The following is a 21,496-nucleotide window of genomic DNA, read 5'->3' on the forward strand; positions in this document are numbered from 1 at the left end:
CTATGTTTCAGGCCACATGTACTCTGCAGCTATGTCTCATTAATAGTTTAACTTACCCTAACCTGTTTTACTTAAAATCAAACATAAACTCAGATTCACTTTCCACTTTGATTTCTCTCAGAAGCTCTATCTTGTTCTTTCCACATCTGCCTATTCTGTCTCATCCAACCCTCCCCCAAGCTGCTTAGGCATGCAACTGTGTGGCCAAAGAAGCCTCAGATACGAGGGCTATGAGCAGATAGACTCAGCACCAACCCTGAAACCAGCTTCAATCTTCCTCAGTGAAACAGGATAAACAGAGACAGCTACTCCCTCTAGGCTGCCCTGATGACACCACGTCAGAGCACACGTCTCATGTCCACATTCAGTAACTGGCAGTACCGTCAGCACAGGTAGACAAGTAAAGAGGGTAGCCAGGATTAGTCAGTCTTAACAAAGACCCTAGGCCCAGGCTCAGAAGATAGTGAAGGTGCCCTCAAGCTACCCAAGAGCAGAGTCACAGAAATGCCTAGAGTGACTGCAAGGGTGACTGACTGAAGGTGGAGGACAGGGCAAGGTTCCACGGGCAGCCCCATCATTCGTGGACGGCTTCATCTGAATAAACTGCTTTGCTGCTGGTGGCTTGAAAAGCCCTAACTTCATATTAAAACCATCTCAAATACTAAGAATTGATGTGATTGTAAGGAAAATTTCAAAAGAGTAACATTAGGGGCCTATGGTCCTTGCAGAAAAGAGTTGTTACTGAATAGTTCTCCACCCAAGCCTTGCACACACACCCAGGCCTTGCACACACACCCAGGCCTTGCACAACCAGGTCAGGCTTTGTACACACAGGCCCCAACAGCTTATAGCCCAGCACTGGTGAGTCAGGACCACCACAGATGAGCCTCAGAGCTGGTCATGGCGCATGCTGGTTGCCAGGGCTCCTCAGCCCACATCTACAGTTTTGCATGTTGGCCTTATTTTTTCTTAATCACCAAAGGTTAATTCAAAGAGACTTCTTTAGTGCAGGCTGAATCAAGAAATGATGCTAATTCCCTTACCTTTATACAAACACACTTTCTGAATCCAGGAGAGCGGGTTCACCTTCATCAGTGCATATGGGATGCTGATCACGTGCATCTTGTTCATGACACTCTGTGAAAGACATGGGTGCTCAGGGCAGGCTTCACTCCGCATCCAGACTGCAGAGCTCTACACCACGCCGAAAGCGACAAAAGTAACACCAGTGCTCATAACACTATTTCAGTTCAGATATACTGGTCAGGTGAATCAGCAGAACTAAGGATTAATTATATCACGTAAAAATTAGGGTTTGGGGTCATGTACTGATATGAAACATTAGAAATCCCTCGTTCCAACAATTAGATCATTTAGCATCAACACTCACTGTTAACACTCCATGCCACAGACCAGCATCCCTTTTGAAATCCAGCACATTTGTTAGTGTTTCAGCTGAAAGTGGACAAAGATGGTTAAACTGCTGAGTGAACCTCTTCACAAGTCACATGCACTTTTAGAGAAACTCTGAGATGAGCACATTATCAGCATTGTAAGAGCTTTAGGAAACATACAGCATTTCCAAATACCATGCACTAATTTACCAATAATCTTGGTTATCTACTTAAATTACTGGAAAAACAACAGTAGGTCATATAATTCTGGATTACAACAGAGAACTATGCTGATCATCAATCTGAAACCAAAGCAACAATCTCTAGTTAAGAGGCTGAGCGAGGCTGTTACATTCAGTCAGACTGTCATGGGTGCTCTTCTCAATTTTATATCCGGTTCCCCCATTTCTCACACCCAAGGCCATTACCCTGCATCTTCAAAAAATATCACAGGCTGCTCATGTCACTTCCCTTTAGAAAGGTGCTCATTCTCTCCTGCCCATTTTCTCCTCCAGAGGGTATGACTGGTAGATATTAGGAAGCAGGAGGGAATCAAGAAATGATGCAGGAGTCCCCAGGCTTCCTAGCACATCCCTGTACTCAGAGCGTCTGGCGGCACCCTCTGAGGGACCTGGATCCCAAGGGCAGGGAACAGAGCCTGAGGCTAGAAGCAAATCTGGTCCCTCACCAAAGGCCACGGCACGCCTAGTGCGCCGCACAGGAGAAACACCCCTGGTGATTACAGGGAGCTGGGTTGTGTGCCAGGACACTGCTGCATTCTGAATAAGCATGCTGTACAGGCTCCCTGGTCAGCTGAGGATCCAAATATGGGTGACATATGTAAGGTCAGGACTGGGTCTGAAGAAAAAACGATGGGACTTGACTGATAGGTCTAATTTCTTTAAAAATTATTCAGGCCCTTGAACATATCTAACATCCTCTTCCAAATTTCTACTGAAATCTTCAGCTATGCCCTACACTACCCCTTACATTTCAATGCCCATATTGTAGATATTTAAACATACCACTCCATTTCCTTTTTAGTTTTGTTCAAGTATTGCAATGCAAAAACAAACTTCCATGCATACATTTTTATAGTTTTTGGAATAATAGTTCTCTAAGTTAAATATCTAATATTTATCAGTACATGTGGCACTACCAAGAGCCAACCTATGACCATAACATTCCATCTGTATATCTGTATGCAGGACAGCTTAAAGCCAAACCAGAGGCATATAAAATAGTAATGGAAAAGTGAGTGCCAATAACACGGTTTTCCATATTTTTAAAATGTGAAATGCACTGCCCCTTAGGTCTGTTGCAGGTTGAACCAGCCAACTGGACATTGATGAACTGGTGGGATATGGATTGCACACTCTAGAAAATTGACATACACATAAGTTTACTGGAAAGGGCCCACTCATCTACTGCAAGCAGAGCCCCAAGCATGCGGCACCTGGAACACCAGATTAGAGAACAGGTCCTATATAGGACTGGATCTGACATCTGCAGCGACAGTTCCCTGGGCCCTGTGCACAGCTGGAAGAGCTGCCCCACATGCCCTTACCTTCCAAGTAGCCACATGCCTGGGTCAGAGCCCGGCACTGCGCCAGCAGAGATGCATGGGACACCGTCACCCCCACTGTGCTGCCTTCTTTGCTGGTTTTATACTGAAAGATTTCAAGAAAAAAATTCAATTATGTGATGTTTCTGGAGGCCACAGCAGAGAGAATGGAGACCAGTAGATTTTAGAGAGAAGAAGCTATCAGCTGTCTCTCCTTCACTAACCAGCCCGTCAGACTGAAGAGCATTTTATGCCCTGACCCTTGAGGTGACACCTTCGGATGAAGTCAGGACTCATCCTGGGCAGGTGCTAAGGAAAACAGTGCATGCGAGTTCCCTCATAATTGTCCGCATCCCTAGGGTGGCCAGTGAGGGGAGATTAGGTAAAAGTAAAACTGAAAGGGTCTGAGAAAGTTTCCAAATGACAATTCAACATAACTTTTAGCCTGTAAACTAAAAAATAATACTCAGTAGCTCAAACTCATATGAAAACAAGACCTAACCCGTGGGGCCTGCTTTAGCATATTGTGTTAGAAGTCATCACCTCAATGTAGGCGGTCCCAGCTCCTTCATCCTGGGCCAACGGATGCCAATCCTTGGGGGGCTTAGTCAGATGCTTCCCATCAATTACCAACCAGTTGAGAGGGGGCCAACCTGTGAGGGTGCAGCCAGGAAATATGGCACAGGTGAATGTCAGAGGGTCTCTGCTCCCCACACTCAGGGCCTAGCCACTGAACATGCAGCTCTACCTCCTGAGTACCCAAGAAACAGATATCTCTGTCTCATTTAATTCTTACTCAATTCATATTAAACAGCAGAGACCCTGAACCAGCTGAAAAGCGAGATTCAACTCAGCCTCTGTAAGTTTAAGTGCTGGAAAAGTACTGGAGGACACAGTTTAACTCATAATGCTGACTCCCCTCCCCCTCAGAGGCCCACCTTTGAAAGTTGCCACCTCTCCAGTCTGTGCTTTAGGCAGGCCTTTCTGACAAGCATCCGTGGTCAGGGCCAGGGTGACACCACAGCTGCCCAGCAGAAACCCGATCTGCTGGCTGCCAGCATCCTGAACGAGACAGAGTAGGGTGGAAGTGAGGTGCTCCTGGCAGCTTTGGCTTAGGACCTTTACTCTGCAGGCCCATGCACAGAAAGAAGAGTGTTTTGTCCACCCCTTTTAAAATTTCTAGAACAACTCAATTTTATATACCAGCGATTTTCAATCAGTGTGCCACCAGATGTTTTAAAACATTCAATACCTGACCTCTTTTCCTTTAAATTGTCATATAAAAATATGACAACAGCCAACACAGTAATAGCCATTTTCAGATCAGCAAAAAATAATATACTTTAAGTATTTTAGTAATTACACTTTATATTTTAATTAGAAGCCCGCTGCACGAAGATTCGTGCAATAAGCCTTCCTGTCCCCTGGCTGCTGGCACCGGTTTTCCTCCAGCACCGGGGACCCAGGCCTTTGGTCCGGCCACAGCGTGGCTTGGCTTCAGTCTTCACTCGGGCCAGAGCCTTCAGTCTTTGCTCTGCACCTGCATATGCAAATTAACCGCATTTTTGTTGTGTTAATTTGCATAGTTGTTCTGATTGGCTGGTGGGTGTAGCAAAGTGACACCAATTTGCATGTTTCTTTTTTATTAGTGTAGATAATTAGTGTGCCATGAGACGAAATAGGTTGAAAATCACTGCTATATACAGTATTTTCATGAAAATGAAATACGATTGTTTTTAAATTTAAAAGATACATACTTTTTGCAGTGAAATATAAAGTGCAGATAATGGGCTAATTTCCCAAAGTTTTTTCTTGCAAATGACATTTAGCAGCATTTTAATATACTCCCAAAATAACAGCATTAAAATTTCCACTTGATTTGTGTTTAACAATACTAATTATTTTCATACAGAAATGCACATTTTGTTTTAGTCAAGTCCTCTTTTATATATGTCCCTCTGTGAAAAGCTACCATTTTCTTTTTGAAAGCGTGACTAATCTCTAGTTTTTCCCTAAGAATCCCTATATTCAAATATCTGTCATCATATATTATCTGTGGAAATGTTAAAGTTTTATTTGAAAACTTTATTTTTGAGATTCTTGAATATTTGTTGCTGATAATTTTCATATTAGCAGCTGCCTGAATACTGGGATACAATAGAAAACTCTGAGTTTCTAAAATACATGCCTAGTCTACTCCTAAAATAATTTTTTCAATACTTAGATTACTGACATCTATACATAAAATGAAACAGCTGCCTAGACCATCAGAACTCCCACAGTAATCATGTCAGTAACAAAAACTGCCTGATGTGTAAGCAAACAGAAATGCAAAACATTTCCATCTCATATATTCAAAAGTATCACTGAGAAGTGAGCTGTAATAAATGACTGTAATGATTTATCCCCAAGAAATGAAACTTATTGTCAATAAACATATGGTGTTGAGAACAAGTTTAACAAAGTCTTATCAAATTTCAAATTCTACTTATCAGAGTAAAAAATGCTCGTTTCAAACCTCATGAAACCTGAACCCATGGCCCAGGGCCAAGTTTGCTACCTTTTTTGTTAATGGCACTTCTATGGGGACAGGAACCAGTTCTGCCAGGAGACACCCATAAAATGCAACCATGAACATCACAGGGTCACTGTTCGGAAACACCAGCGCCACCTACAGCAGCACAAAGAACAACCATGGAATTGACTGGAGAATGACTCTGTCATCTCAACTTCTGGAGTATCTGCTAATGATTAGATGGAATTGAGACATATTTTATTATTTTAGAATCTGGGATTTAATTCTTAGTCCTTAAATTTTCTCAACCATGTAACTTTTTTTAAAAATATATTTTTTTATTGATTTTTTACAGAAAGGAGGGGAGAAGGATAGAGAATTAGAAACATCGATGAGAGAGAAACATCGATCAGCTGCTTCCTGCTCACTCCCTACTGGGGATGTGCCCGCAATCAAGGAACATGCCCTTGACCGGAATCGAACCTGGGACCCTTCAGTCCACAGGCCGAAGCTGAGCCAAATTGGTTAGGGCTCAATCATGTAACTTTTAATAAATAGTTTTTAGGTTGAGGTCTCTACTCCCCATACAACAAAATAACTTTAAATTTCTGGATTTAAAGACAGTTCATCTGGGAGGCAGCAACTCAGGGATGGACCATCACCCACCATCAATTAGCCTAGGTGAAAATCACTTGTATCAACATGAAAAGTAAACAAGAAATCATATTATATCTAAAATATCTTCCAAAAGAAGAAATCCTAACGCCAAAGTTTTAATTGAACAGATCTCCACTCAAGACTTAAGTATATTCACAAGGAAGGATGGTGGGTACAAAATCCTCAGTTGAGATCCCTACAGCTGCTTCCGCCGAGTCCCTCTTCCCACCTGGTTAGCATGCTGCTACTGTTTAAATTGTATTTTGTAATTCTATTTTATCTATCTTACATTTTTATTTTTGTCAAATTTTTAAAACACAGAATTTAAAATGAACCAAAAAAGTACTAATGAAAAACAATACCACCCCATGCTCCACACTTCCCCACTCCCTAAGGCAACCACTTTTTAAATATTTTACATCTTCCTTTTGCTATTTACTCTCATATTTTCAAATATTTTGCTTAGTTTTATCTTTTAAAAATATTCAGGTACTAATTTTATTTCCTGTTGTTGTAGATGAATATTTAGCTCTCTTCTCCCCCCTTTTCTTCTTCCATCACTCCCATTTCCATTTCTTATAATAATCTGGTTACATGAAAAGCTATTTATGAAAAAAGTATTTTTTAAAATATATTTTTATTGATTTCAGAGAGGAAGGGAGAGGAAGAGAGAGATAGAAACATCAATGATGAGAAGGAATCATTGATTGGCTGCCTCCTGCAGGTTGGACCAAGCCCGCAACTCAGGCATGTGCCCTTGAACGGAATTGAACCTGGGATCCTCCAGTCCGCAGGCCGATGATCTATCCACTGAGCCAATAGGTCAACGCTCAATCACTGAGCCACATCAGTCAGGCTGCAATAAGATTTTTTTAAACCCCAAGTAGCGTAATAAGTGTGCTTGAAACCATAGTGATGAGTCAGAATATTATTTGAGCAGACTTTTAACACAGGCCTCTGAACACAGAACAATGGATAACTAATGAATAATTCTCCTCTTTGTAAGGCAAAATTCAAACTGTACCTATATTTATTCTGTAAACTTAAGCAAGTTTCTAACAAGTTAGTTTGTTGAAAAGCTCTCCTTCTAAAGTTGATGTTAATAGAGACTGTTCCAGAACTGTGATTTATAGCCTTCTGACTAGATGTTTGGTATAGAAAACATGTTTTTAGAGAATCTGTTACAAAAGAGTTGTGTTTGTTCACTTTTAAAAGTATATTAACACAGGAGGATGAACTTGCCACCCATCTCTGATAATTAACTCACTGTGATCTTGTCAACCTTTTTATAATTATGTGGATTCTCTAGCAAGTCAAGACAGTATCTGTAAGTCTTTGTCCTTGCAGGAATTTTCTTCAAGAAAAACAAATTACTGATTCTTAGGTTCATTATAAATAAGGGATTCTTTCAGACTCACTCTAAAGCACAACACACTGAATATCATTCTCGTACTGTTGCACTTTCACAATCAGGTACACATCTCCTTTCTTTCTGATGGTGACAGCTACCAGCATTCATACTGGTTCTGCTCTCTACATATACACTGGCCAATCTGCTCTAAAATATCCCACCGCATGTATAAATATCTATCAATAGTATTCTCCAAATAGCCAACCAGGCAGGTGAACTCATAAGTTTTACCAGCTGTGGACCAGCCCCACCCGCACCCTGGGCCATGTGTCCTCCTACTCCTGCTAGGCTGCTCCTGGGGGACTGCCTTGTGGCTCTCAGGTTTAGGCCCCACTCACTCATTCCACTGACACACTCATCCTTTAGGAACCTCCCAAGAAAGAGTGCTTGGGAGTCAATTTTTTTTGAGTCCTGTGTGTCTGAAAATGGTTACATATCTTCACATTTGTTGAATAACTAAGAATAGAACTGTAGGTTAAAATCAGATTCCCTCTGAACTTCTGAAGGGTCACACTGGTCTCCCCCAATTTGACTGCTGACTCCCTGTATACATTCTACTTTCCCCTTAGGCTCTGCACCCTGGTCTTGAACAGTAACATGCTTTTGTGCTCACGCGCATTTGTGGAGCTACTGTGTTCACTGCAGTCATCACTTTAAAGCAAATGCTCTCCAACTCCAGAACATCATTTTAAATTATTATCACTGAAAATTTTGTATTCTTTCTCTTTCCTCTTTCTGATTTTTCCTTCCTACCATCCATCTCTTGTTCTTTTATTTATTTATTTTTCTTCATCATAGACTCTAGGAATGTTAATACTAATTTTCTGAAAATTTGTTTTCTGTATCTAGCTTTCCTCCAAGTTCATTTGTTTCTTCTTCCTCCTTTCCTTTTCCTTTCATTTTTTTGCCCTTTGGTTATCTTCTTCCACATTAAAGTTTCCTTCCTTAAATGTCCTTGGCTTCTAGTTTTTTAATTAAAAAATGAGGCACTCAAAGAGTTGCCTGAAACTCTATGACAGCTTGTCAACTTATATTTTCATTTCTGACCCTGGGGAACCTTTTTCACTAGTTTACACTGCTAAGTTTGTTGATTTTCACCATGTTCTCCTGTTTTCTCTCCTGGACCTTCTGGTATATCTAGGTTCCTCAAGTCTGGTTCAGTTTGCCAAGAACAATGCTGTCTAATAGAATTTTCTACAATAATGAAAATGTTCTATTTCGAGCTATCAAATATGGTAGCCTACTGAGCCCTTAAAATGTGGCTTGTGTGACTAGGGACCTAAATTTTTTATCTTATTTAATTTTGGTTAATTTAAATAGCCTCATATGGCACTGCCAACTACTTGGGACAGTTTAGGACAAAGATCTAAGTCTCTAGCCTCCTTTGCATGCTATTAGGGCTGATAGGTTAAGAGGGGATGGTAGTCCAGGAACCATACCTACAATGACCCTCCTATTTCCAGTGTTTAGAGCATATTGGTTGGTCAATAAGTATTTTTTGAATGAACAAAAAATTAAATAAAATTGTTTCCTAAAAAACAAAAACAAAAAGAAGAGAGGATGGTGACCTTGTCACATGGAATAGGAAGAATATAAAGCACACAGAATTTCAAAGTAAGGTTGTTTCCTCATAAAACTTAAGCTTTGAATATTTAACATTTATTAATATCCGATATTAATATTTTTATTAAAATCAACATATTTGAAGTCAAAGAAAAAAGAAATTGAAGAATCAGTGGGTAGGCAATGAGAAAAAAAAGAATAATCATTTTATCTACATCATCAAAATTTTTTCCATATTTAATATTTTTCCATGCTGATTTTAAGTCCCTTGTATTAACGCTGTAAGTCTAACCAGCTGATAGAACATTGATTTCAATGCAAAAAATTTTTACACTCTCTGTTTTTGCTCACTCCAATAGTTACATTCTAGTTACTTACTCTGTCTCCAGGTTTAAGAAGTGGTTCATTCTTACTAGTCAGTTTATTAAGAAGAGTATAAGCTAGTTTTAAACTCCGACTCCAAAGTTTCCCTAAAATGAAATAAAAATACTAAGCAATGTCAAATTTAAGAAACTAATAATTATCATTTTAATATAATCATCATAATACCCCACAATGTACCATTATTCAATTTCTGAAAATTCAGGTAGTTTCCAAATGAAACTACAATGCTGTAATAAAACATCATAGTTTTTTCCTCAAAAACAACTTATAAATTTATGTTTCTTAACATAAAAATAATATAGGATTTTATCATAGAAAATTTAGAATATAGAAAAGTCAGCAGAAAAAGGTCAGCATTCTTTGTTACATATGTGTATATGTAACACATACTCATACATATGCACACACATATACATATATATATGTATATGGAATTTTCAAAAAATGAGATCATACTCCACCCTGCTTTTTTCAATCAACATTGAATTGTGAATGCATTTTCATGTCATTAACTTTGTCTCAATTACATCCCTTATAATTCATGTAACCTTTACAATAATTCATGAAGTAGGTCATATCTTCATCTCTGCTTTTCACTCAAGATAAGACAGTCAGGGAGAGCCACCAGCTGCTGGAGTAGTGCATCTGGACCCCCAGGATCTAGCCCTTAACCCTATGAGCTCCTGCCCAACACACTTCTCCTGGCACGCAATCTCTATATTCAGCACCAGCCCTATGAATGCTCAGCAAAGAAGAGCTTCTTTGAAAAAGATGAGATTAAGGAAAAGTAAAGAGGATTAAAGGTACCTGGGGAGGTAGACAGAGGCAGGGATGATAATGCAGTAGGAAGATAGAAGAATCTCAGTCCATCCCCAACATCCAAGGCAGCCTTAACGTTTACCCTAAGCAGTGTACTAAACAGTCCTAATTCAGTCCCTCTCAAATTCCTGTGACATAACCCCATGCAGTCTGAGCAGCCATGCCCTCTGAATAAATGCTCAAATTTCATTGCAAATAATATTAAACTCAAGTGCAACATTGTGAAATAAGTGAATTGTGGGACCTGAGAAATAAATGAGAAAAAATATGTAACTCAAAACACTGTTATTGCTTTTGTCTATATAAATGGTCAATTCAAGATGTCAATAACTAATCCATAAAGGTTTCCAAACTGAATCCAGCTAGAATATAAAAAGAACAATGCTTTATAACCAAATTAGTTTTATCCCAAGAATGCAAAGACAGTACAAAATATCTGCAGAATACTGAAAACAGATAAATGATCACCATCAAAAATGAATATAAAATAAACTGTTGTCAGACAAGCACTGAGACTTTCTCACCAGCAAATCCACAGTAAAATGAATACATACACGGGGAACTTACAGGCCGAAAAAGAGAAATTACGGTGGGAAATTCAGGACAGCAGGAAGGGGACCATGTGACAAAGGAAAAATAGAGTATGACTACTGACTTCAGAGACAATCATGGAGTGTCCCATGGGTAGAAATGAAGTGCAAGAAAAGAAGAATGCAAGGGTGAAGGTGGGTTCTTCAGAAGCAGAGAGAGTCAGGCATGAGTAAAACTTGTGAAGGGAAAGGCACATGGTGAGATCAGGCAGGAGATAGCTTGACTGTGGCAAAGTCTGCAGGCCCAGCAGGGTGATCCAAAGTAGACTGCTCATAAGGGGAGCCCATGCTGAGCAGAAACCAGGCCCTGAACCACTACCTTGCTTAGTCAGTGCCTAGGGCTACCCAAGCACAGCATAAACCAGACCTGAAAGCTGAATTCAACAGGTGGAGGCCATTAGCAAACCATGTTCCTCCCAGTGGACAGTAAGTTCCTTTCTTAGAGAATTACAAACCAATCTCTCTAATGAACACAGATGCAAGGATCCTTAACAACAGCAGCAAATCAAATCCAGACATTTACTAAAAAGATAAGGTATCATAGCCAAGTGGGATTTATTCTAGGAATACAAATATTGTTAACATTTGAAAATTAATCAAAGTAATTCATCAAATTAATGGGGGAGGGGAGGAAAACCATGACTATTTGACAGAGAAGAAAAAGCACTTGATAAAATTCAATGTCATGGGGGGGAGGGGGAGAAAGAACAATGAAGGGGAAAAAGGGGACATATGTAATATTTTCAACAATAAAGATTTATAAAAAAATGTAGGTTAAGAAAAATAAAGGCATATATTGATGACATCGCCCCCCTCCCAAAAAAAAAATTCAATGTCAATCCATGATAAAAATTTTTTAGTAAACTCTTAGAAATAGTATTTCCTTAATCTGACAAAGAATTTCTACCATAAAAAAAAAAGCTTGGCCAGTGTGGTTCAGTGATTGAGCATCAACCCATGTACCATGAGGGCACTGGTTTGATTCCTGGTCAGGGCACATGCCTGGGTTGTGGGCTCGATCCCCAGTTGGGGGCTTGCAGGAGGCAGCAGATCGATGTTTTTCTCTCATCCATGTTTCTATCTCCCTTTCCCTTCCTCGCTCTCTAAAAATCAATAAAAACATATTAAAAAAAAAAAAGAACTTCGACAAACATCATATACTTCATGACCTAAGATGGAGAATGAGGCGAGAATGCCCACTGTTCCACTCTGTAGTGGAGGTTTTAGCTCGTGCAGAAGAAGCAAGAAAAAGAAATAAAAGCGGTTAAGTGCTGGAAAGGCCATAATGACACTGTTATTGTTCACAGAGGTCTGATTTTGAATACCAGATATCCAAAAGATATATGGACAAACAAGAAAATAATCAGTTAGTTTAGAAAGGTACAAAGTCACCACTTAAAAAAATCAATTGCACTTCTATATTCAAGCAACAAAATAGTAGAAAAAATTTTAATTATTCCATTATAATAAGAATAAATAATGAAAGATGCTCAAGGCTTCTGTACTGAAAAGTAAAAAACATTACTGAAAGAAATTAAAGGACTTAAAAAAGGAGGAAATATTCTACTCATGAATCAATTTTCTTCAAATTGAACTACAGATTCAATGCAATGCAATCATTATCCCAGGAGGAATTTTTCCAGAAACTGACAGGCTAATTCTGAAGTTTACTTGGAATGCAAAGGGAAGTCAAGGAAATCTTAAGGAACAATCACAGAGCTAATGGACTTCTGCACCAGACACTGAGACTCATAACACTACAGTGATTCAGGGGGTGTGGACAGACAGCACACTGACTAAACAGAACAGAGTCTGCAAACAGAACCACAGGTGCACTTTCCACCCCAATACCTGAAGAACTAGCTTTCCAATAAATGATAATGGGTCGTAGATATTCCTAAGGAAATAAAATGGCTCCCATTTCACAAATTAAATTGCAGAAGCATTTTAACATCCAAATGTAAAAAAGTAAAACAAGTTTTTAGAAACAAAAATAGAAAAATATTTTTGTGTCCTTAGGTTTGGCAAAGACGTCCTATAAAGGACAAAAAAAAAAGCACTATAGTAAAGAAAAAAATAGGTAAATTAGGTTAATACTTCTCATTTATCTAAAGCTATAAATAAAAGTGTTAAAAGGGCCCTAACCGGTTTGGCTCAGTGGATAGAGCATCAGCCTGAGGACTGAAAAGTCCCAGGTTTGATTCCGGTCAAGGGCATGTACCTTGGTTGCAGGCACATCCCCAGTGGGGGGTGTGCAGGAGGCAGCTGATCGATGTTTCTCTCTCATGTTTCTAACTCACTATCCCTCTTCCTTCCTCTCTGTGTAAAAAAAAAAAAATCAGTAAAAATATATATTAAAAAAAAGTGTTAAAAGGCAATACAAAGAGTGGAAGAAGATATATGCAAAACATATATCTGAAAAGACGTGTATCTGTAAATATAAAGAAAACATTAGCAATTAAACAGAAAAATGAGACAAAGATTTGGATAGTTCATAAAAGAGAATATCAAACAGCCAACAAGCATATGAAAGCATCATTAGTCATCAGGGAAATGCAATTAGCATTTCTTAAAACCACAACGCACAAGAAAGGCTAAAATGAAATAAACAGACAATGTCAAGGGTTGGCGAGGATGTGGAGCACCTGGGACTGCACACATTGCTGGTGAGAATGAAGACTGCCACTACCACTTGGAAAACTGTCTGGCAGAATGATCTAAAGCTAGACACTGCTCTCTGCATTGACACCAGCACAAGCTCCGACCTCCACATGTTCACCAGCAGACCCACAGGAGAATGTTCATAGCAGCACTATACACGATAGCCTGAAAGTGGAAACAAACCAAATGTCCATCTACTGCAGAGTGCATGTTCACAGAATAAAATAATATCCATGGATCAGAATAAACTACTACACTTCACACACATCATAGATGAGTCTCACAAACAATGCTGAGCAAAAGAGTGCAGACCCAGAACACCTTTCATGTAATCCCATCTATAGAAAACTCAAAGGCAAGTAAAGCCAGTGTTAGCAGTCAGCACAACAGTTTGCCTTTAAAGTGTGGGAGGACGTGAATGCTGGAGGAGAACCTGGAAATGCTTCTCAGCTGAGTGCTGAGTGCATTTACTCTGTGCATCAGGTTATGTGCTTATGATCTGTTACATAAAAACACAGTATGAAACCAAAAGATGCCGAACACAAAAAATACATACTGTACGATCCCATTTAAACAAACTTCAAAATTAGACAGAACTAAACTCCATTGTTCAGAAATGCATATACAGATATGAACACTTGAAGCCAAAGCAGTGGCCGGACACCATCAGTCAGTAAGTGGTCCCCTCTGGTGGAAGGAGGTAGTGGTCTGGGATGGCCACCTGGAGTGAGGCGATGTTCTATTTGTTAAATAGTTGTGTTAGTTTCTCAGGAATTTGTTCTATCATGTTCATCAAGTGGATGTCTATGTTGTTTGTATAAAGAGAGAATATCGCTTTATGGTGACACATGTATTATTTTACAGCTAAACCACAGCCAATTGCCTTCTGTTGACACTTGCCATAGGTGAGGGTGTAGACGGCCTTCCCAGTTGTGTCCAAGGCGGTCAGACAGGGGGCTTTGGGCTGCATTGTGCCCCACCGCTGCAAAGCAGCCAGCAGTGACGGTGGCCAGGGTGTCCCCAAGGACAGAGGTTCCCCTTTCAGCACTACCATCTGGCTTCCCTCAGGCTTTGGCTGATTTGGATCTGGTTGCTGAACTATAAGCAAAATTGAAATTTTAAAATCAACATTTCATGGTATCATGCACACATTGTATTTTTAAGCATTTATATTTTATAATATTGTTTTTCTAAAATACCAATTATAAAGAGGTTAGATTTCCTTATCATTATAATAGTCATAGAACAACTGACCAAAGACAGATGGAGATTGAATCATGAATAATGATGGAGCCTGGTAACCTGAACCCCGCATGACAATTCCCCAGGGTGGCAGCAGTGATGGCCAGGTTGTCACAGGGACAACCCTGACGACACCTGAGAAACAGGCACTAGTCCCTGCTTACAAAGGATAAAAGTGAGCAGAATCACCAGTTTACTTTGGGTATTCAAAACAACTATCACCATGTTTTAGAAAAAATAAAGTTTATTATATTTTCAGTGGATATGTAACCAAAATTTGCCCTAGTGTAAGAAAGACTGCTCTCAAAAGCATTCATACGATTGAATTCTGAATTTGAAAGACATTATCTAATTAAAAGGGGAAACAATGCCCTAAAAGGAGTATCTAATCCTCAAGTAGGACGGAAACACCCAGAGCTGGTCCTCCGTGGGATGGTGACACTTCACAGAAGCTAAGGGGCTGGCCATGTGTCCTGGTGGCTCTAACACATTCATATGCTTGTATCTTGTACTGGGCTTTATTCCTGTTCCTTATCTAGAAGTCTACACTTCTATTTCTTGGTAATTTTTTAAAAAATTAATCTATATTCTTTCTTCTAAATATATATCTCAAGTAAGAGGCTAAAATCTAAAAAGGAGCCAAAACTATACTGAAGATATAATACTTTAAAACCTTGGGAAGGGGAGTATTCTAGATTTAAAGTTTAAATAAAAATTGAATAATGTAAGTAAAATGAAACCTTAGAAGTATTCTTATAAAATACTAACCAGTGGATCAGAGGCATAAGGAAATGGTAAGTGTCTTAACTATAAGCAATGAATTTTCCACCTGTTCAAATAAAGCTAGCAGTCACATGTGATACCTAATTCACAATCACACATGGTGACTACAGGCGCTGCCAACAGAGAGAATATCACTTTGTGTCATAACGTCACAGTAATAACCCATGTAGGATGTACATCTGCCTGCGTCTCCAGATGTACATCCTACATGGGTCACCCAGTTTACACAAGTGAGCCCAAGTCTGAGGATGCTTACCTTCCAACAGCTCCTCCATATCATCCACGAAGAACTCCTTCAGTGGAGGACGCTTCGGCCTCTTCAGGGTATTCAGAAGCTGCTGGATTTTGGAGGACACTCTGCTGTTCACAGGGACACCTGCCATGGGAAGAGGAACACTGAGGTTAAAACAGGCCATAGCCTCTGGGGAACAGGACATGGAAATGAGGTCCAGTGACCAACTACATGAAAAAAAGCGCTGGCCCCATCAGACAGCCACTTTGGAATTGATTAATTCATTAACAAATACTTACTGAATGCCTTTTAGAAACTAGAACTTATTCTAAGCTAGTGGTTTTCAAAGTGGTCCAGGGGCCCCTGGGGGTGCCTGAAACCTTTTCAGAAGGTTCATGAGGTCAAACTACAATTGAGCCTTGAACAACACAGGTTTGAACTGCACGAGTCCACTTATATGCAGATTTTTAAAAATAAATACCTGCACTATTTTTGTCTGTGGATGCAAAGGGCTGACCATATGCATTGATCTATCCCACTTTATATGGGGAATTTGAGTATTGCAGATTTCAGTATCTGTGGAAGGTCCTGGAACCAACCCCCTTTAGATACCGAGGGACAACTAGTTTTTAGAAAGTCAAGTTATACACTGATTTTCAACTATGCAGCACCAGCCACTGTTCATGGGCCAACTGTCCTTCCCTAGTCATATTAAGATACCATTTCCCTTTCACTCTCCTCCTCTCACAAGAGCACAGTGGAGTTCCCAGAGACCACACACCATGTCATAGCACAACAGACTGAATGGGGATAAGATACAGAACCAGGTATTACTGTTATGCCAGCCATGAGACCAACTGGCAACAATGGAGAAAAAGTCTATTCTTCCCCCTAAATTTTCGTTTTACAAATGTTTTTCATAAATATGAGCTATTTATGTTAAGCTATAGAGTTTATTTTTTAAATGAATAAATATTTTTTAAACCTTTAGTTTTAATTTCTAATATGGTAAATATCAAGAGCTATAATCCACTTAAACTAAAGCTCTTTCATGTCCTCAATAAATATTAAGAAATGCTGTTCTAGCCCGGCCAGGGTAGCTCAGTGGTTCAGCATCAACCTATGAACCAGGAGGTCACGTTTGATTCCCAGTCAGGGCACATGCCCAGGTTTTGGGCTCGATTCCCAGTGTGGGGCAACAAGCAGTTAGAAAAATATTTAAATACCATTTACAATAGCATAAAAAATAGAACATATTTTGGGATAATTTTAACAAAATATGTGCAATAACTGCATTGAAAGCTATAAAATAGTGCTAAAATTTTTATAAGAGCTAAATAAATGGAAAAATATACTATATTTATCAACTGAAACATATAATATTATATTTTTGTAAGAGCTAAATAAATGGAAAAATATACTATATTTATCAACTGAAGATGCCAAGTCTTTTCAAATTGATCTAGATAATCAATGAAATACCAATCAAAATCTGACAGGAATTCTGGTAAAAATTAACAAACATTTAAAAATATATATTACAATGCAAAGAAGCTGGAATAGTCAAAGCAAATTATTTTTTTATATATTTTTATTGATTTCAGAGAGGAATGGAAAGGGTGAGAGAGATAGAAACATCAATAGTGTGAGAGACTCACTGATTGGCTGCCTCCTGCACAGCCCCTACTGGGGATTGAGCCCACAACCCAGGCATATGCCCTGACTGGGAATCAAACCCAGGACCTCTTGGTCTATGGGACAACGCTCAATCCGCTCAGCCACAACAGCCAGGCTAGTCAATGCAAATTTTAAGTTGAAAAATAGAGTTGAGGACAAACTACACAACTTCAAGATTTATTATAAAACTATAGTAATCATGACGAGTTGCTATTTATATAAGGATGGACAAATATAGCAATTGAATAGCATAGAGGTCCCAAAAATAGATTCCTCTAATATATGGTCTACTGATTTTCATTAAAAATGCCAAAGATGCCCTGACTGGTTTGGCTCAGTGGATAGAGCATCGGCCTGAGGACTGAAAAGTCCCAGGTTCGATTCCAGTCAAGGGCATGTACCTTCGTTGCGGGCATATCCCCAGTAGGGGGTGTGCAGGAGGCAACTGATCGATGTTTCTCTCTCATCAATGTTTCTGACTATTTCTCTCCCTTCCTCTCTGTAAGAAATCAATAAAATATATTTTAAAAAAAATGCCAAAGATGCCCTAGCTGGTTTGGCTCAATGAATAGAGCGTCAGCCTGTGGACTGAAGGGTCCCAGGTTCGATTCCAGTAAAGGGCACATGCCCGGGTTGTGGGCTCGATCTCCAGTAGGGGGTGTGCAGGAAGCAGCCGATCAATGATTCTCATCACTGATGTTTCGATCTCTCCCTCTCCCTCCCCCTCCCTCTCTGAAATCAATAAAAATATGTATTTTTTTTAAATGCCAAAGAAAATTGGTGGGAACAGAATGGTATTTATAAATGACGCTGAAACAACTGGACCTCTCTCTTTAAAAATCAATAAAAACATATTTTTTTAATTAAAAAAAAAGTTAAACACAGACCTACTACATGATCCAGCCATTCCACTCCTGGGTATTGACCCAAAAGAAATGAAAGTACACACCCACCCAAAGACCTGCATAAAAATATTCATAGAAGCTCTATTTGGAATAGCCAAAAACTGGAATCAAAATATATAACGATAGGTAAATAGATAAACTGTTTATCCAAATTGTGCATCCATAGAACAAAATCTACTCCTCAATAAAAGGAATGAACTATTGATACATGCAAGACCATGAATCTCAAAATAAGTATATAGAATAGAAGAGTCCAGACACTAAAGAGTAAATACTGTATGATTCTATTTACATAAAATGCTAGAAAATGAAAACTAACAACAGTGCCAGGAAGTAGATCAGTGGTTGCCTAAGGGGAAGCCAAAAAAGGGTGGCAGGAGGTCTGACAAAGAAAACTTTATGAGGGCTGGATATGCTCAGTGTCTTGATTGTATGGATGGTTTCAGGGTTGTACACATATCTTAAAGCTTATAAAATCTCACATTTTTAAAAAATATATTTTATTGATTTTTTACAGAGAGGAAGGGAGAGGGATAGAGAGTTAGAAACATCGATGACAGAGAAACATCGATCAGCTGCCTCCTGCACACTCCCTACCGGGTATGTGCCCGCAACCAAGGTACATGCCCTTGACCGGAATCGAACCTGGGACCCTTCAGTCTGCAGGCCGACGCTCTATCCACTGAGCCAAACTGGTTAGGGCAAAAATCTCACATTTTAAATATGTGAAATGGATATGTCAATTTTACCTCAGCTAAGCCCTTATTTTTTTAAAAAAATATAAAGAATAATAAATCAAAAATCTATCGAACCAATGGAAAGCCTGCTTCATGTTGACTTGGTATTTTCCTTTTGCATTTGAACAAGAAACTAAAAGACTTCAACATAATTTGTCCTATTGCTTAAAAGGATCAAAATACACGGTCAAGGCTTAGATCTGAGAGCCCCTGGAGTTCTCTGCAATTCAAATCCAGCACACTGGAAAGAAAACTTCACATGACTTTGGTAAAAAAACATTAAACCTGTTAAGCAGGACCCTGAAATTGCACTGACAGCACTGGGCCTGCACATCAGGAACCGTGAGTGTTGCTGTGCCCATTTCACAGGTTGCTGAGAACAGTGTATGAAGACATTGCCATGTTGCAGGCGGGTGCACTCACACTAAGACTTGATCTGCTGAACACACTGTGTTGACATAAGAGCTTTCCATGCTTCTCATTTTCCTACAATACTAAAGATCCAAACTCCTTTTGCACTCAACTAAAATTTGGAGGTTTTCTCCTCCCTACTCTTCTTGTCCACTGGACCAATTATACAGATATTTCTGATCATTTCTGCACATGGTGCTTTCTGTGATAACTTGCACTGCACACACTGTTCTCAGTTTACTGCACTGAAGGGTTATAACTACTGACTGGCTCAGGTTTGCTATAGCGAGTACATGAAGGGATGTTCAGTACCTGAAAAGAACCTGTGCTCAGACGCATCAAAAGGAGAAAGAAAGACATGCTCACCACCTGATGTGTCCAGGAGGCGTCCGCTGCACCCGCGAGGGACGCCTCTCACAGAGGCTGGCTGTGGACGCTCACAGTGCGAGTACTCCACAAGGCCAGTGGTGACATCAGGAGGGGCAGAGTGCAGATCTGCTTTTGAAAAACAAATCCAAAACAAAAGTTTTGTTAATTCAAAAGACCTCTAAGTTGCTGTTTAAACCCCATTTGAGTAAAGCTTCTCTAGCTGAGCTCTAAGCAAGGAGCATGGTATCCCAATTAATTTTGTTTTTCTCATGACCAAGGCACTCAGGGACCTTGTGAACTCTCAGTTCCGAGACATGGTATGTACACCTGTGTGCATGAGGGATCCAGACTAGAACCACCGACCACAGCACAGACACAGGCACGAGTGGACTCACCTTCCATATGATGTTTTACTCAGAAATTTCCCTCGATGAAGCAGAAACACATTTTAAATCAACTGTTATTAGACCATTCTTTATTATATTATGAAAAAAATAGACTAACCCACACACCCCCAAAGAGTATGTTGGAAGTCCCACAGACGTAAGACTTTGTAGGCTTCAAAGAATAAACCTACAAAGATAAAAACTACCATTATGGCCAGTTCAACACATCTCACTGTTAAGAGACTACAATGTATTTCTTTAAAGACAATTTAGTTACATACAGAAAATTTTTAAAGCCACTCCCTTCCACTGTCTGAATGTACATTTTTGTGTTGAATTTTCATTGTATGGCAGGGACATTGTTCTGTTCGGAATGCTGGCTGACTGTAAGTTGCCATCACATTATCATTACAGTTGCGTCTCCCATTACGATAGGCACCATGTCTGCACAACTACCAGAAATTCTGCCCTCCCATAACACTAGAGCAAGTACTTGTCCACTTGTGAGATCGATAGCTATGTCAGTGGTGATCTATAATCTGTTTAATCTTCTAATGAATGCTCCTGCTATCACAGACGGCACGCTAATATTTTAAATTTTAAATTCTGACAATCTAGCTATCATTTCATAACCTAGAAAGAAATTTTTAAAATATGTAGAAATATGAAATTATATGGAAGGAAAACACAAACTATTTACACAGCAGAAAATAGCATTTGGAAAAATCTAAATTTGTTTTTTTTAAAATATGTTTTTATTGATTTCAGAGAAGAGGGGAGAGGGAAAGATAGAAACATCAATAATGAGAGAGAATCATTGATCAGTTGCCTCCTGCATGCCCCCCACTGGGGATTGAGCCTATGTGCCCTGAACGGGAATCGAACCGTAACCTCCTGGTTCATGGGTGGACACTCAACCACTGAGCCACACTGGCTGGAGGGAAAAATCTAACTTTAATTATAGAGCTTTCATAACCAATGAAAAAGCTTGATGTTTATGAAATCAGCCATTTAAAGTATGCCTATCATAAAGTTCTTTCAGTTTAAAAATAAATATCCCCATCTTTCTAAATCTAACAAAAAGAATAAATGATTTTAACAGTATTCACGAAAAAGGCATAAATGGTAATCTTAACTGAAAGTAGTTTTTAAAATAATTGCATATGACAGGGATGGGCTGGAGAGGGTCAATGGGG

At 39.3% G+C, this 21,496-nt stretch overlaps 1 protein-coding gene across 1 annotated transcript in view; it reads right to left on the minus strand.

Moving 5' to 3' along the window:
• The window catches only part of DIP2A (disco interacting protein 2 homolog A), a 71,628-nt gene that overhangs the window by 31,704 nt on the left and 18,428 nt on the right, over nt 1-21,496 (minus strand). Inside the window, exons 5-14 of the mRNA XM_015560686.1 lie at nt 19,912-20,040; nt 15,840-15,959; nt 14,459-14,656; nt 9,483-9,574; nt 5,519-5,629; nt 3,897-4,020; nt 3,502-3,611; nt 2,962-3,064; nt 1,391-1,455; nt 1,044-1,137 (exon numbers count right to left, since the gene is read on the minus strand). Of these exons, the coding sequence (XP_015416172.1) occupies nt 1,044-1,137; nt 1,391-1,455; nt 2,962-3,064; nt 3,502-3,611; nt 3,897-4,020; nt 5,519-5,629; nt 9,483-9,574; nt 14,459-14,656; nt 15,840-15,959; nt 19,912-20,040 (1,146 nt within the window). The remainder of the gene's footprint in view (nt 1-1,043; nt 1,138-1,390; nt 1,456-2,961; nt 3,065-3,501; nt 3,612-3,896; nt 4,021-5,518; nt 5,630-9,482; nt 9,575-14,458; nt 14,657-15,839; nt 15,960-19,911; nt 20,041-21,496) is intronic.

The sequence above is a fragment of the Myotis davidii genome, unplaced genomic scaffold (genome assembly GCF_000327345.1).
Source record: "Myotis davidii unplaced genomic scaffold, ASM32734v1 scaffold175, whole genome shotgun sequence".
Taxonomy (NCBI): Eukaryota; Metazoa; Chordata; class Mammalia; order Chiroptera; family Vespertilionidae; genus Myotis; species Myotis davidii.